The sequence below is a fragment of the Salmo salar genome, chromosome ssa20, assembly GCF_905237065.1.
Source record: "Salmo salar chromosome ssa20, Ssal_v3.1, whole genome shotgun sequence".
NCBI classification, from domain to species: Eukaryota; Metazoa; Chordata; class Actinopteri; order Salmoniformes; family Salmonidae; genus Salmo; species Salmo salar.
Window position 1 is genome coordinate 86861788 of NC_059461.1, and position 15404 is coordinate 86877191.

General features: G+C 41.7%; 1 protein-coding gene across 1 annotated transcript; it reads right to left on the reverse strand.

Annotated features, from left to right (window-relative positions):
• Positions 1 to 11214: 11214 nt before the first annotated feature.
• On the reverse strand, positions 11215 to 15020 carry LOC106581473 (extracellular calcium-sensing receptor-like). The gene is made up of 6 exons (XM_014163543.2): positions 14799 to 15020; positions 14156 to 14444; positions 13154 to 13966; positions 12761 to 12988; positions 12364 to 12487; positions 11215 to 12128 (listed from the first exon to the last, which is right to left on the reverse strand). Exons 1-6 carry the CDS (start codon positions 15002 to 15004, stop codon positions 11215 to 11217), a joined length of 2574 nt encoding a protein of 857 aa, XP_014019018.1. The 5' UTR covers positions 15005 to 15020.
• Between the last annotated feature and the right edge of the window lie 384 nt (positions 15021 to 15404).

The window sequence follows — 15404 nt, forward strand, 5'->3', positions numbered from 1 at the left end:
ACGTGCAAATGCTGCCCCCTAGACCCAACAGGTTAAATCAAATGCTTGATCATACATTTTATTCAAACAGATTATTTATAAACTATTGTAGTTCATGATTTGTTACACAAGTAGAACCATTATAATAGTGGATAAAGAGGAAGTCAACATTACATCATTCACAACTAGTGTTTTTTCCCCAAACCATTTTCTTTTTACCATGTTCTCGGTCAGTCGTCACTTTTATGCTAAAACAATGTGATACTTGTTTGTAAGCATGACTCCATCTTCCCAGTGGATATATCTTTATGCACACCGTCTTTGAGAGCTGTCAGTGGAATACTACAGTAGTTACTATCACGTTTAGGTAAGACCCAAATTCAGACAGTGTAGAAGTAACAAGAGTTTATAACAACCACAGGGGCAGGCAAATGACAGGTCAAGGCAGGCAGGGGTCAATACCCCAGAGAGGGTGTGAAGGGTCCAGAACGACAGGCAGTCTCAGGGTCAGGTACGGCAGGGGTCAATAATCCAGAATGGTGGGGTAAGGTACAAAACGGCAGACAGTTTCAGGGTCAGGGCTGGCAGAACGGTCAAAACCAGGAAGGACTAGAAAACAGGAGCAGTAAAACAGGCAGGAGCAGGGAAAACAAACGCTGGTAGGATTTACGAACGGAACGAACTGGCAACAGACAAACAGAGAATACAGGTATAAATACACAGGGGATAATGGGGAAGATGGTCGACTCCTGGAGGGGGGTGGAGACAATCACAAAGACAGGTGAAAGAGATCAGGGTGTGGCAAGTCACCACAATGTGGACACACAATGCACTTAGACTCAAAAGCTCTACATACTTCCTACTTTTAAACAACTAAGATATTTACATATGAAGAAAAAAAAACGTGGAGAAATCAGAAGCTTTATACACTGTGCTTTTCATTTGGCTCTCATTGCATTGAATAGGAAATAGTACAGTAATCACAAAATTACCAGCGAGCAAGTACCTGGTTTGGTATAAATCCAGCAACTTTTAGACAGGCATATTTAGTATGAAAGACTCTGCATTCCTTCCGCAAGAGCATGTCAGATGCCGTTGTCAATACACACATGGCCCCATGGACATTGGATTGGCCCTTCAGTAAAGGGGAGCACAGCCGCTGCAGAGCAGCCAGGCTCCAGTCACAGATTAAGGTACTCTGTGCTCCATCTGAGGCCATCTAACTCAGTAAGAACTCAGCCAGGCCTGCGAGACCAAACTCCATCACTTCCTGTAAGAGACTCTGACTCTCAGCTGTACCTTCCAGTTTGTATGTCCCACAGACAATGTCCACCCTGCTCCAGGTGGCAGAAGCAGGGCTAGGATCTGGACATAGTGACTGGACTGTGCTCTGATGAGAATGGCTCCGGGGTCACAATGTGTACTGCTGAGTATCACACTTCCTGACAGTCTCGCCTGTAGCCAGTGAGAGGGGCTGCTGGGTCCAGAGGAGGAGTGTCCAACCAGTGTCAGCAGTCTGCTGTGGCTGCAACTCTGTAGTCCAGTCAGGTCTCTCTGCAGTCCTGTCAGCTCTCTCTGCAGTCCTGTCAGCTCTCTCTGCAGTGCTGTCAGCTCTCGCTGCAGTCCTGTCAGCTCTCTGCTGCAGTCCTGTCAGCTCTCTCTGCAGTCCTGTCAGCTCTCTGCTGCAGTCCTGTCAGCTCTCTCTGCAGTCCTGTCAGCTCTCTGCTGCAGTCCTGTCAGCTCTCTCTGCAGTCCTGTCAGCTCTCTCTGCAGTCCTGTCAGCTCTCTCTGCAGTCCTGTCAGCTCTCTCTGCAGTCCTGTCAGCTCTCTCTGCAGTCCTGTCAGCTCTCTCTGCAGTCCTGACAGCTCTCTCTGCAGTCCTGTCAGCTCTCTCTGCTGTGCCGTCAGCTCTCTCTGCAGTCCTGTCAGCTCTCTGCTGCAGTCCTGTCAGCTCTCTCTGCAGTCCTGTCAGCTCTCTGCTGCAGTCCTGTCAGCTCTCTCTGCAGTCCTGTCAGCTCTCTCTGCAGTCCTGTCAGCTCTCTCTGCAGTCCTGACAGCTCTCTCTGCAGTCCTGTCAGCTCTCTCTGCAGTCCTGTCAGCTCTCTCTGCAGTCCTGTCAGCTCTCTCTGCTCCCCTCCATTCAAAGCCTCCAGAACGGCTTGCAGTCACACCTGGTAGAATATCAGGGTTTCTGTTGATCTCCTCCACAGTGAATATCACTATCCAGTCGTCTTGAATTGTGCAGGAGAAATAAATAGCATAACATATCTTCACACGGCTGCACATACCCCCCACCTCAAAATCTTTGGAACAATTTGAAAGGCACCATGTTGAAGACAGTTTTACCCTATGAAACGGATCTATATGTTGTGGTGTGGAATGGATTTAAAATACATTTAATACAGATGTATCCTGCTAATAAGAATTCAAGCTGAGTGCCGTCTATTTGCATGTATACATTTAGTCATCAATGCAATGAGAGAGAGATATCTGGAGCAGGGGCGGAAATCCCGGGGGGGACGGGGGGGACACGACCCCCCTATCCTGGGAAAAATATGATTTGCCCCCCCCAATATACCACTGAAACATAACTATGTAATTTAAATAATATTAATAATACGCAATGAAAGCAATTGTGCTGGTTATAGACACTTAATAGCGCGTTTTTAAGTTCCAAAAGATTGCGACCCCCCCGCCCTTTGCCTCACAATGGTTTGATCCACTGCCAGTTCCTTAGCTTGCTACGTAACTGCCGTGAGGTTCATCCAGTCAATCGCGCACACACACACTAGCTGAATATGCAGAGCTAGCGCGCAAATATTAACTATTAAGCTAGCTAGTACCTATTCCATTTATGTGGCCTCGTCAAAGATGGAATCAGCATGCAGATGATGTAAGTTAGTGCTTCAAAGTCCCTGTGATAAGGTTAGCGATAAACTGAAGTCCAAACTGAACAGAACTACACTCTCTTCTACCATTGTCTTAAATATATTTAATGGTCTCATTGCAAAAGCTAAATTGTCGCAAGGGAACTTTTATTTATTTATTTTATTTCACCTTTATTTAACCCGGGTAGCAAAGATTATAGCAAACACCACTGAAACTGAATTGGTGCTCGCTAGCTTTGCAAATTCAGCTATTGTTGGAAGCCAGCCAATATGAAACAAACTATTAAAATTACAAAAGGTTGCAGCATATGTTGTGTAAATGGTGAACTCATACAGCTGTCAACTCTTGTCATTTTAATCCGTTTCACATTTGCTAGCTACCTTTTAGATCGAAGCCCATATAGAATGATTGAAGATGATAGAAGCCCATCTCCTACTGTAAATAACCTACACACTGTGTGTGTAGCCAGCCAGCCAGCCAGCCAGGTAGAAAAATGGCCGAAAAATAAAAGACGGACATCAGAGTATTTTTCAATACACCAAAATGCATAGTAAGAACCCTAGTAGCCTAATATCTCAAAGACTAGTTGATAAAATGTTCATAAGAAAGAAATGAAATTCTAATGGAAATGTTTCACAATGATGTCATTAGGCAGAGCAGGCAACAGATGGCACACAGACAGCAGAGTTGGGGACAGATATGCAGGGACAGACTGGCAGAGACAGGGAGTCTCAGGTAAGTTTGTTGAGTCTTTGTTTGGCAACATTATGAAAGGTTCTCAATTTTTTTGACTTGTAAAATAGGAACATAATTGGAAAATGCCATGGATACCCCCACTCTCAACTTAAACTGGTGACTGAACTAAGATTTGTTAAAGGCAATGGTATTGCTGTTGTGATTAGTTGTGTAATTTTGGGTACCGGTAGTTAGGAGTACGGCAAACACCTTATTTCTTTGGTTCCTCAATATACATTTACCATATTACAATGTAGGCTATGTGTTACAGCACTACTTTTGGTGTCCCCCTCAGGAATTGCTCTTGAGAAAATGTCATGTAATTGTCCCCTCCAAAGTGGATATCAGATTTTCGCCCCTGATCTGGAGTAACTTCAGTAGAAACTAGTACATTTCTCCGGCATCCTCTGGAGCTTCCCATCAGGTTGTAATTGCCTTTTTTAGATGTCCCATGATATGTAATTTAGAGTCCAATCATTTGATCTCAGTTTCTCACTGAGAGAAGGAAAACAATTACAAACTCAGTGCTGATTAAACAAACAAGTGTAACACTTCTATCCTCCAAATCCTACAATATAATATGTTTAAGCAATAAGGCACGAGGGGGTGTGGTATATGGCCAATATACCAAAGGCTAAGGGCTGTTCTTAGGTACAAAGCATCGTGGAGTGCCTGGATACAGCCCTTAGCCGTGCTATATTGGCCATATACCACAAACCCCTGAGGTGCCTTATTGCTATTATAAACTGGTTACCAACATAATTAGAGCAGTAAAAATAACCGTTCTAACATATCACAGCTTTCAGCCAATCAGAATTCAGGGCTCAAACCACCCAGTTTAAAATATAATAATAAGTATATGTGTTATACAGACAAAAAATAAACTAAAGAAATTCATCAGTGATTCCTAAATATAATGTTCCTAAAGAGAGAAATTGTTAGTGCTGAAAATAGATGTTCAGATTTGTAAAAATGTACAGTACCAAAAAAGAAAGATTGGACACACCTACTCATTACAGTACCAATTAAAAGATTGGACACACCTACTCATTCCAGGATTTTTCTTTATTTTTACTATTTTCTACATTGTAGAATAATAGTGAAAACATCAAAACTATTAAATAACACATACAGTATGGAATCATGTAGTAACCAAAAGAGTATTAAACAAATCACAGTGTATTTGATATTTGATATTCTTCAAAGTAACCACCCTTTGCCTTAATGACAACTTTGCACACTGTCGGCATTCTCTCAACCAGCTTCATGATGTAGTCACCTGGAATGCATTTCAATTAACAGGTGTGCCTTGTTAAAAGTTCATTTGTTTAATTAATGCGTTTGAGCCAATCAGTTATGTTGTGACAAGGTAGTGGTGCTATACAGAAGGTAGCCCTATTTGGTAAAAGACCAAGTCTATATTATGGCAAGAACAGTGCAAATAAGCAAAGTGAAACGACAGTCCATCACTACTTTAACTTGTTATGGATAGGGGGCAGTATTTTCACGGCCGGATAAAAAAGGTACCCGATTTAATCTGGTTATTACTCCTGCCCAGAAACTAGAATATGCATATAATTAGTAGCTTTGGATAGAAAACACTCCAAAGTTTCTAAAACTGTTTGAATGGTGTCTGTGAGTATAACAGAACTCAAATGGCAGGCCAAAACCTGAGAAGATTCTGTTCAGGAAGTACCCTGTCTGACCATTTCTTGGCCTTCTTTGTCATCTCTATCCAAAACAGAGGATCTCTGCTGTAACGTAACACTTTCTAAGGCTCCCATAGGCTCTCAGAAGGAGCCAGAACGTTGAATGATGACTCTGCAGTTACTGGCTGAAAAACAGTAGCGCATTTGGTAAGTGGTCGATCTGAGAACAATGAGACGGGTGTGCGCATGCACGTGAAGAGTCCATTTTACTTTTTCAGTCTTTGAACGAAAACAACGACTCCCGGTCGGAATATTATCGCTATTTTACGAGAAAAATTGCATAAAAATAGATTTTAAAGAGCATTTGACATGCTTCGAAGTACGGTAATGGAATATTTTGAAATTTTTTGTCACGATACGCATCCGCGCGTCACCCTTCGTTACCCTTCGGATAGTGTCTGAACGCACGAACAAAACGCCGCTATTTGGATATATCTATGGATTATTTGGAACCAAACCAACATTTGTTGTTGAAGTAGAAGTCCTGGGAGTGCATTCTGACGAAGAACAGCAAAGGTAATCCAATTTTTCTTATATTAAATCTGAGTTTGCTGAGTACCAAACTTGGTGGGTGTCAAAATAGCTAGCCTGTGATGGCCGGGCTATCTACTCAGAATATTGCAAAATGTGCTTTCACCGAAAAGCTATTTTAAAATCGGACACCGCGATTGCATAAAGGAGTTCTGTATCTATAATTCTTAAAATAATTGTTATGTTTTTTGTGAACGTTTATCGTGAGTAATTTAGTAAATTCACCGGAAGTGTTCGGTGGGAATGCTAGTTCTGCACGTCACATGCTAATGTAAAAAGCTGTTTTTTGATATAAATATGTACTTGATTGAACAAAACATGCATGTATTGTATAACATAATGTCCTAGGAGTGTCATCTGATGAAGATCATCAAAGGTTAGTGCTGCATTTAGCTGTGGTTTTGGTTTTTGTGACATTATATGCTAGCTTGAAATATGGGTGTCTGATTATTTCTGGCTGGGTACTCTCCTGACATAATCTAATGTTTTGCTTTCGTTGTAAAGCCTTTTTGAAATCGGACAGTGTGGTTAGATAAAGGAGAGGCTTGTCTTTAAAATGGTGTAAAATAGTCATATGTTTGAAAAATTGAAGTTTTCGGATTTTTGAGGAATTTGTATTTCGCGCCACGCCCTATCATTGGATATTGGAGCGGTGTTCCGCTAGCGGAACGTCTAGATGTAAGAGGTTTTAAGACATGAAGGTCAGTCAATCCGTAAAATTTCAAGTGCAGTCGCAAATCAAGAGCTATGATGAAACTGGCTCTCATGAGTACTGGAAAGGAAGACCTAGAATTACCTCTGCTGCAGAGGATAAGTTCATTAGAGTTAACTGCACCTCAGATTCCAGGCCAAATAAATGCTTCACAGATTTCAAGTAACAGACACATCTCAACATCAACTGTTCAGAGGAGACTGCGTGAATCAGGCCTTCATGGTTGTATTGCTGGGAAGAAACCACTACTAAAGGACACCAACAAGAAAAGATACTTGTTTGGCCCAAGAAACATGAGCAGTGGCATTAGACCTGTGGAAATCTGTCCTTTGTTCTTGAGTCCAAATGTGAGATTTTTGGTTCCAACCGCCATGCCTTTGTGAGATGCAGAGTAGGTGAAAGGATGATTTCTGCATGTGTGGTTCCCTCCATGAAGCATGGAGGAGGAGTTGTGATGGTGTATGGTGCTTTGCTGGTGACACTGGCTGTGATTTATTTAGAATTCAAAGCACACTTAGCCTTAACCTCTTACATCTAGACATTCCGCTAGCGGAACACCTGCTCCAATATCCAATGATAGGCGTGGCGCGAATTACAAATTCCTCAAAAATACAAAAACTTAAATTTTTCAAACATATGACTATTTTCCAGCATTTTAAAGACAAGACTCTCCTTTATCTAACCACACTGTCCGATTTCAAAAAGGCTTTACAGCGAAAGCAAAACATTAGATTATGTCAGCAGAGTACCCAGCCAGAAATAATCACACACCTATTTTTCAAGCTAGCATATAATGTCACAAAAACCCAGAAGACAGCTAAATGCAGCACTAACCTTTGATGATCTTCATCAGATGACACACCTAGGACATTATGTTATACAATACATGCATGTTTTGTTCAATCAAGTTCATATTTATATCAAAAAACAGCTTTTTACATTAGCATGTGACGTTCAGAACTAGCATACCCCCCGCAAACCTCCGGTGAATTTGCTAAATTACTCACGATAAACGTTCACAAAAAACATAACAATTATTTTAAGAATTATAGATACAGAACTCCTTTGTGCAATCGAGGTGTCCGATTTTAAAATAGCTTTTCGGTGAAAGCACATTTTACAATATTCTGAGTAGATAGCCCAGCCATCACGGCTAGCTATTTTGACACCCACCAAGTTTAGCCCTGACCAAACTCCGATTTACTATTACAAAAGTTTGATTACCTTTGGTGTTCTTCGTCAGAATGCACTCCCAGGACTGCTACTTCAATAACAAATGTTGGTTTGGTTCAAAATAATCCATTGTTATATCCAAATAGCGGCGTTTTGTTCGTGCGTTCAAGACACTATCCGAAGTGTAAATAAGGGTCACGAGCATGGCTCATTTCGTGACAAAAGATTTCTAAATATTCCATTACCGTACTTCGAAGCATGTCAACCGCTTTTTAAAATACATTTTTATGCCATTTTTCTCGTAAAAATGCGATAATATTCCGACCGGGAATCTGCGTTTAGGTAAACAGACGAAAAGAAAATAAAGCACGGGGTCGACTCGGGCACGAGCCTGAGTCTCACAGTACTGTAACCAGCCACTATCCAAACGCGCTACTTTTTTTCAGCCAGAGCCTGCAAAGCCACGATTCAGCTTTTTGCCGCCTTCTGAGAGCCCATGGGAGCCGTAGGAAGTGTCACGTAACAGCAGAGATCCCCTGTAATGGATAGAGATAATCAAGAAGGGCAAGAAATTGTCAGACAGGGCACTTCCTGCATGGAATCTTCTCAGGTTTTGGCCTGCCAAATGAGTTCTGTTATACTCACAGACACCATTCAAACAGTTTTAGAAACTTTGGAGTGTTTTCTATCCAAAGCTAATAATTATATGCATATTCTAGTTTCTGGGCAGGAGTAATAATCAGATTAAATCGGGTACGTTTTTTATCCGGACGTGAAAATACTGCCCCCTAGCCATAACAGGTTAACATTCTACAGCGATACACCATCCCATCTGGTTTGCGGTTCTTTGGACTCATTTATTTTCCAACAGGACTATGACCCAAACCACACCTCCAGGCTGGGGCCAGCATTCCGGAGTCGCCTCTTCACAGTTGACATTGAGACTGGTGTTTCATGGGCACTATTTAATTAAGCTACTAGTTGAGGACTTGTGAGGCATCTGTTTCTCAAACTAGACACTCTAATGTACTTGTCATTTTGCTCAGTTGTGCACCGGGGCCACCAACACCTCTTTATATTCTGGTTAGAGCCAGTTTGCACTGTTCTGTGAAGGGAGTAGTACCTAGTGTTGTACGTGACTTTCAGTTTCTTGGCAATTTCTCACATGGAATAGCCTTCATTTCTCAGAACAAGAATAGACTGACGAGTTTCAGAAGAAAGTTATTTGTTTCTGGCTATTTTGAGCCTGTATTCGAACTCACAAATGCTGATGTTCCAGATACTCAACTAGACTAAAGAAGGCCAGTTTTATTGATTCTTTATTCAGAACAATAGTTTTCAGCTGTGCTAACATATTTGCAAAAGGGTTTTCTAATGATTAGTTAGCCTTTTAAAATGATTAATTTGGATCAGCTAACACAACGTGCCATTGAAACACAGGAGTGATGGTTGCTGATAATGTGCCTCTGTACACCTATGTAGATATTCCATTACAAATCAGCTGTTTCCAGCTACAATAGTAATTTACAACATTAACAATGTCTACACTGATTTTCTTATCAATTTAATGTTATTTTAATGTACAAAAAATAGTATTTTCTTTCAAAAACAAGGACATTTCCAAGTGACCCCCCAACCGTTTGAACGGTAGTGTACAATAACACTTTCTGTTCACTGGAATAGAAAGGGCTGTTATATTAGGCCACACAGTTACAATTACTGTTTATCTCTTTACAAGTAATTTGGTGTTACCTGACTTTTAATTTATTGCAACATCTATTTGAAATGGGTTACACTGGTTTCCAATTACAGATAGATATCATTCACAAAGCCGAGCGCATCAGCTGCAAAAATAGGCCCTGATTCTATCTAGCATGTTATGACATGTGCATTACAACTAGAGTATATGTCATTGTGTAATTGGCCTAGCTTGCTTCCTCTTTGTTATCAGTGTTCTGTCTGGAGGTATCTGGTGTTGGAGGTCTCAGGTCCAGTTTGGTGGTTCTCTGTGGTCCTGGAGGGGGAGGGCCTAGGTGCCAGGTCTTGAGGCCTAAACTAAAATAACACTTTAGGCCTGTGGTAGGAGATAGCAAGGCCTACTTCCTGGCTCAGTGACACATCCTCCAGAGTGTGACATCACACTGGCACCTTCCATGAGCAGAGGGGATACTGCTGGGAATCAGTATACTATAGAGGCTGTTGCTGCAATGTGGAGGCAACTCATCATAATGAGGATGACACATCAGTTGTTTGTTACAGAAAGCTCACAGCTGTGCCCAGTGAATGGCTGGAAATTAAAATGCTCTTGACACCAATGGTCCTTATACAGAAGTCTGAATACTTAAAGCTAGAATCCTTAATTTAAACAATGACAAAGCAGAATCACCAGCTCTGATTTGGTATAAAAAAAAAAGCTGAGGGAGGGGAAATGTAACCACCCTCAAATTCATGGACAGAGCTATGGATGCAAGGATTGACCATCCATGATATCAAAAGTATAGTTATAACCATGTTTTGAGGTTATACAATGTTAGTTTGCGTTATTTACAAACATTGGAGTAAAACAAGCATATATTTTGGGTTCTGATGGGGTACGCCAGTTCAACTATGCTCATGAGGCATTTATAACCTATAATATTCTAGAATCAATGGGTGTATATCATTCATTTATAAGTTCTATTTTCCAAGAATCAATGGGTATATATCATTAATTTATAAGTAATATTTTCCAATAATCAATGGGTATATATCATTAATTTATTAGTAATATTTTCCAAGAATCAATGGGTACTGTATATGATTTTATCGTTTTGGATTTTAAGTCCAAAAGGATGTTAGCAACTAACGATTCTAGTTTGATTCTATTTCAAGGACATTTAATATGTTTTATTGTGAATTAGAATATTGTTTTTATATATCTGTTTCAAAATATATATTTTTTGAATGAATGTCTTTGGAGGTAATTGACTATGGATACGTCTCTTTCACATTTGATGAATATGTGAGATCTGTGTCAGATGGATGAATCAGATCTGGATGCAGAGAGAATAATCAAATTCAGCCAAGGCTATGCTTGTCTGTAGACTGTGTAGATGTCCATACATGAGATGAGGTTGTACTTTAGTTTATATCCACTAGAGGGTGGATTGTTTCCTTTGTCAACCCCTCATGATTGTCAGTGTGTAGTACATTGCCTTAGGTGAGCTGAGCTGATGCTATTTTTGTTTTCTGAAGAAAGAAAATACACTATTAGATATGGAAAGATGCAATTACACAGTTGGATAATTACTTAACAGTATATGGGGCAGATGGGTACAGTTGAATGAATCCTTATGAAACTTCAAATGTAGAGAACACACAGAATAATTTTTTGACTAACTTTATTTAATAAGATTGAGTGACAATTTCCAGTTTTAAATCAACAGTCAATAAATAACACATTGACATTTTACATGTAATTGTTTTTGTATTTAAATGACCAAAAAGTTAGTAACGTATATCATTGGTCTTCCCCATCATATGTTTTTTGGTGTTTTCCTTTGGTCTCAGCAATATAATGAAACATTTAGGAAGAAAGATACAAAATAGCATTCCATAACTAGAGGCCAGAATAGCAAAGATCTCCACAGCTACAGTGAACTTCCCAGGAGAGCTGACATAAGCTGGGATAAAGGTGATCCAGACTGCACAGAATATGAGCATGCTGAAGGTGATGAATTTGGCCTCATTGAAGTTATCAGGCAGCTTTCGAGCCAGAAAAGCCAGCACAAAGCACAAGACAGCCAGGAGTCCTATATACCCCAACACAGCCCAGAAACCAACAGCTGAACCCACATCACACTCTAGAATGATCTTTTCCTTATAGGTCTTCATGTTCTTGTAGGGGAAAGGAGGTGAGACTGTTAACCAAAGAACACAGATCAGGACCTGTATGAGAGTGAAAGCCAGAACACTGAGTCTCTGCTGTGGAGGACCAAACCATTTCATGACATTACTGGCTGGAAGTGTAGCCCTGAATGCCATCAACACCACTATTGTTTTCCCCAGAACACAAGAGATGCAGAGGACGAAGGTGATCCCAAACGCTGTGTGACGCAGCATACAGGACCACTCAGAGGGCCGGCCAATGAAAGTAAGAGAACACAGAAAACACAGAGTCAAGGAGAAGAGCAGCAGGAAGCTCAGCTCAGAGTTGTTGGCCCTGACGATGGGGGTGTCTCGGAATTGGAAGAAAATTGTTGCTACAATAATAGTTAAACAAACCCCAATCAAACAAAACAGAAGTAAAATGACCCCCATGAGCTCAGTGTAGGACAGGAATTCAATCTCTTTTATGACACATCTATCCCCTCTCCCATTGGACCAGTATTGGACAGGGCATTTCATGCACTCGGCTGAATCTTTTTAGAGAAATAAAAATAAAAAAAGAGAAAAAAAACACAATGTTAATGATTCAGGAAAACATGCAGAACATTTGACATATTATATGCTGTGTTGGTTTTATACATTTTCAGTTAAGAGGTTTAAGGGATTTGTGAAGGCCAGCACACGTTAGAATAAAACGGGATGTCCAGTGTTTAATCCAGCATGTATTCACCCCACCAAATGTATTTTTGATGGCTGAGTGTAATTTACCTGTAGTGTTGCTGATCTCGCCACCTGAACATGGGACACAGTCATAACAGCATACAGGTTTTCCTTTCTGTACAGCCTTACGAGTGCCTGGGGGACAGCTCTCAGAACACACTGACACAGGTACCTGGAACACACACAAACAGACTCACATAGGGGACCAAGGAGAGTTTGAGTATTCATGTTCACTCATGTACTGTACATATCTATGCTGTTAATCATAAATCACCAATGTTTGTGTACTGTAGAGGGTGTGTTTTGACTTGTCTCAATACTGTACCTACCAACAGGGGCTGAGTGGCATAGGTTAAGTGTAATTGTTGTGTTATTGAATACCATGCAGGATAGCACACTGACTTCCCAGCCAGAGATATGAGAACAAGACAATATGAAAATGTACCGTCTCACTCCTTCCTCCCCATACAATGCTAACGTTGTTCATAGTGAACTGGTGGTCTTCAGTCAAAGACACGCCATAGAAACCGACTGTGGCCACTTCCATGGTTCCCGATGTCGCACTTTGTAAATTAACAAGTTCATATCTGGCTGGGGAATCTCCATTGCTGTCAAAAAAGACTCTCTCTTCCTCTCCCGTTGTGAAATTGACAGACTGTAGATAGTGCAACAGCTAGAGAGGAGAAATGGTCAAGAAAGGAAAGTTGTTTTCTATGTAGCTTTGCATCATCATTCTGTTATTATAAGTCTACAGTGAAATAATTTATTTTACTTTAACTGATTTGAAATAGACAAAGACGAAATAGACAAACGTTTTTAGAGGTATATTCTTGCTCACCTGCCATGGCTGGATGTGTGTGGGTTGAGCACAGCTCCCATTAGAGAAGGGGCCCCGGCTCTCCTCACATGTCAAGAGGTTGTGGAGGGCATGAGCCACAGCATACACAGACTTATACACATTATTAGTGAATGTCAGCTTGGACACATCTGTGAATGTGTTGTGCACACCTCTTAAACTCTCCGAGCCGTTGCATGGCTTCCTCTTAGGTGCTGTAGTCACATTGAGAGAGCAGTCAAACACAATCTCCCAGAAATCCCTGAGAAACATGCTGTTGGGGAAGTGAGAGGGGTGGACATCCCTCAGATGCTTTCCAAGCCCAGGGATGTGAGCCCTTGTCACCGTGAAGCCTATGGCGCCCACCAGGGCGCTGTGTCCCTCGATGGCAGTGAGAGAAGGGTCTGTGATCCAAGCATCACTGCCGATCCACTGCAGTCCTGTGATATTGTGCCTGTAGAGCTCACTCGCCAGAACCTTGATCTCCCTGTGGGTCATGAAGGCCATGATGACCTTTGAACTGGACTGTTTAACAATCTCCACTATCCTGAGAAGCTCATGGCGCGGACCTGTCTGCTCAAATGCCTCAGAGTATTCTATACACACTCCCTCCTCCTGTGCAGCTAGCATAAAGGTGGCTATGCCTCTATTCCCATAGTCATTAGCACTGCTTATAGCCCCCACCCAGCTCCAGCCAAAGTGTTTGACCAGCTTTGCCAGGGCTCTACTCTGGTAGAAGTCACTGGGGATGGTTCTGAAGAAGGAGGGGAACTCCTTTCTGTTACTCAGACATGCACAGGTGGCGAAGTGGCTGATCTGTGTACAAAATAACAGCATTTTATTGGAAACTTGACATGACATACTGTACAGTAGTTTTGACACCAAGAGCTATGTTTTGTTATCTTAGGACAATGATCCACAAAAATAAGACCTTGTGTATAGTGGCAGTATAACAGTATATATTATATTGTATGAGTGCATAGAAAAGTGAATAGCACATCTTACTACTGGTATACGAAACCTTCCGATGATTCGGGCCAATCCTATTGTTGGTGTCGAGGCAGAGTGGCCTATGACAGCCTGAGCCATGTCTGTCTTGGTGCAGTTCCCCTCATCGATAAATTTCTCCTGGCCACTGGCTAAAGCCAAACCAGACTTCAGGATGTTGTCGTATCCACACGCATTGTAGATATTGTAGCCCAGAGTATGGTTTGGGAGAATTGACGGATTTCGATTGATTTCTTCAATTGCAAATATAAGTGTTTGTGCAAATTGGAATTCTCTGAAATTCATACTGAAGAGAGATAAAAAATGTAAAAGACGTGCCATTAAAGAAGGCAAAATATATCTCACCAGTCTTACACACAAGCCAAAACCCTAAGAGATAAACCTCAGATGGACAGTAGATTAAAACCCTACGAGATAAACCTCAGATGGACAGTAGATTAAAACCCTATGAGATAAACCTCAGATGGACAGTAGATTAAAACCCTACGAGATAAACCTCAGATGGACAGTAGATTAAAACCCTTCGAGATAAACCTCAGATGGACAGTAGATTAAAAAATAACTCATAACATTGAAAACAGTGAAAGTCCCATATTTGAAACCCAAAAAAAGTTATCTTCAACTGAGAGAGGATACTCACTTCTTACACCTTGGTGGGTCTGGTAAACTCTGGAAGTTGGGTACCCTGCCGTCGTACTCCGTCTGGAAGGTGAAGATGCCTCCGATGACAAGGTCCCCGTCCTTGGCCAGCTCTGGCAGCTCTGCCCTGCCCTGCAGCCTGCACACAGGTTCTCCCTCCCCTATCACCACCAGCAGCACCAACAGGACAAGCTCCAGCAGTGGCATGGCTCCTGGCTCCGTAGTGCAGTCAAGAGCTAGGGCTGGCTCTGTGGCTCTGTGGCCCCTCACAACTCCTCTCTTTATACTCTCAGAATCCTGTGTCTGTCTCAGAGCCTTACCACAGAGGCCCTGTCTGTCGGTGCTCCAGTCCCCGTCCACATCCTGCCCACACCCCCTTCAACCTGGCATGTAGGAGGTGTGACAGGTCTCTGAGGTATCGAGAGAATGACGTAGGGGTCTTAAGAGAGCATAGGAGTGCCCGCCTGGTACCGGCAACCCAAGTCCTCACAGTGAGGACGCATGTGCCAAGCATGATTTAGCCTGTAGGTCTCGTTAACTACTGTACTGTAGGTAGTGCCCTGCTGTTCACAGTGTAATGTAAAACTTTCAACATGTGGCACATTAT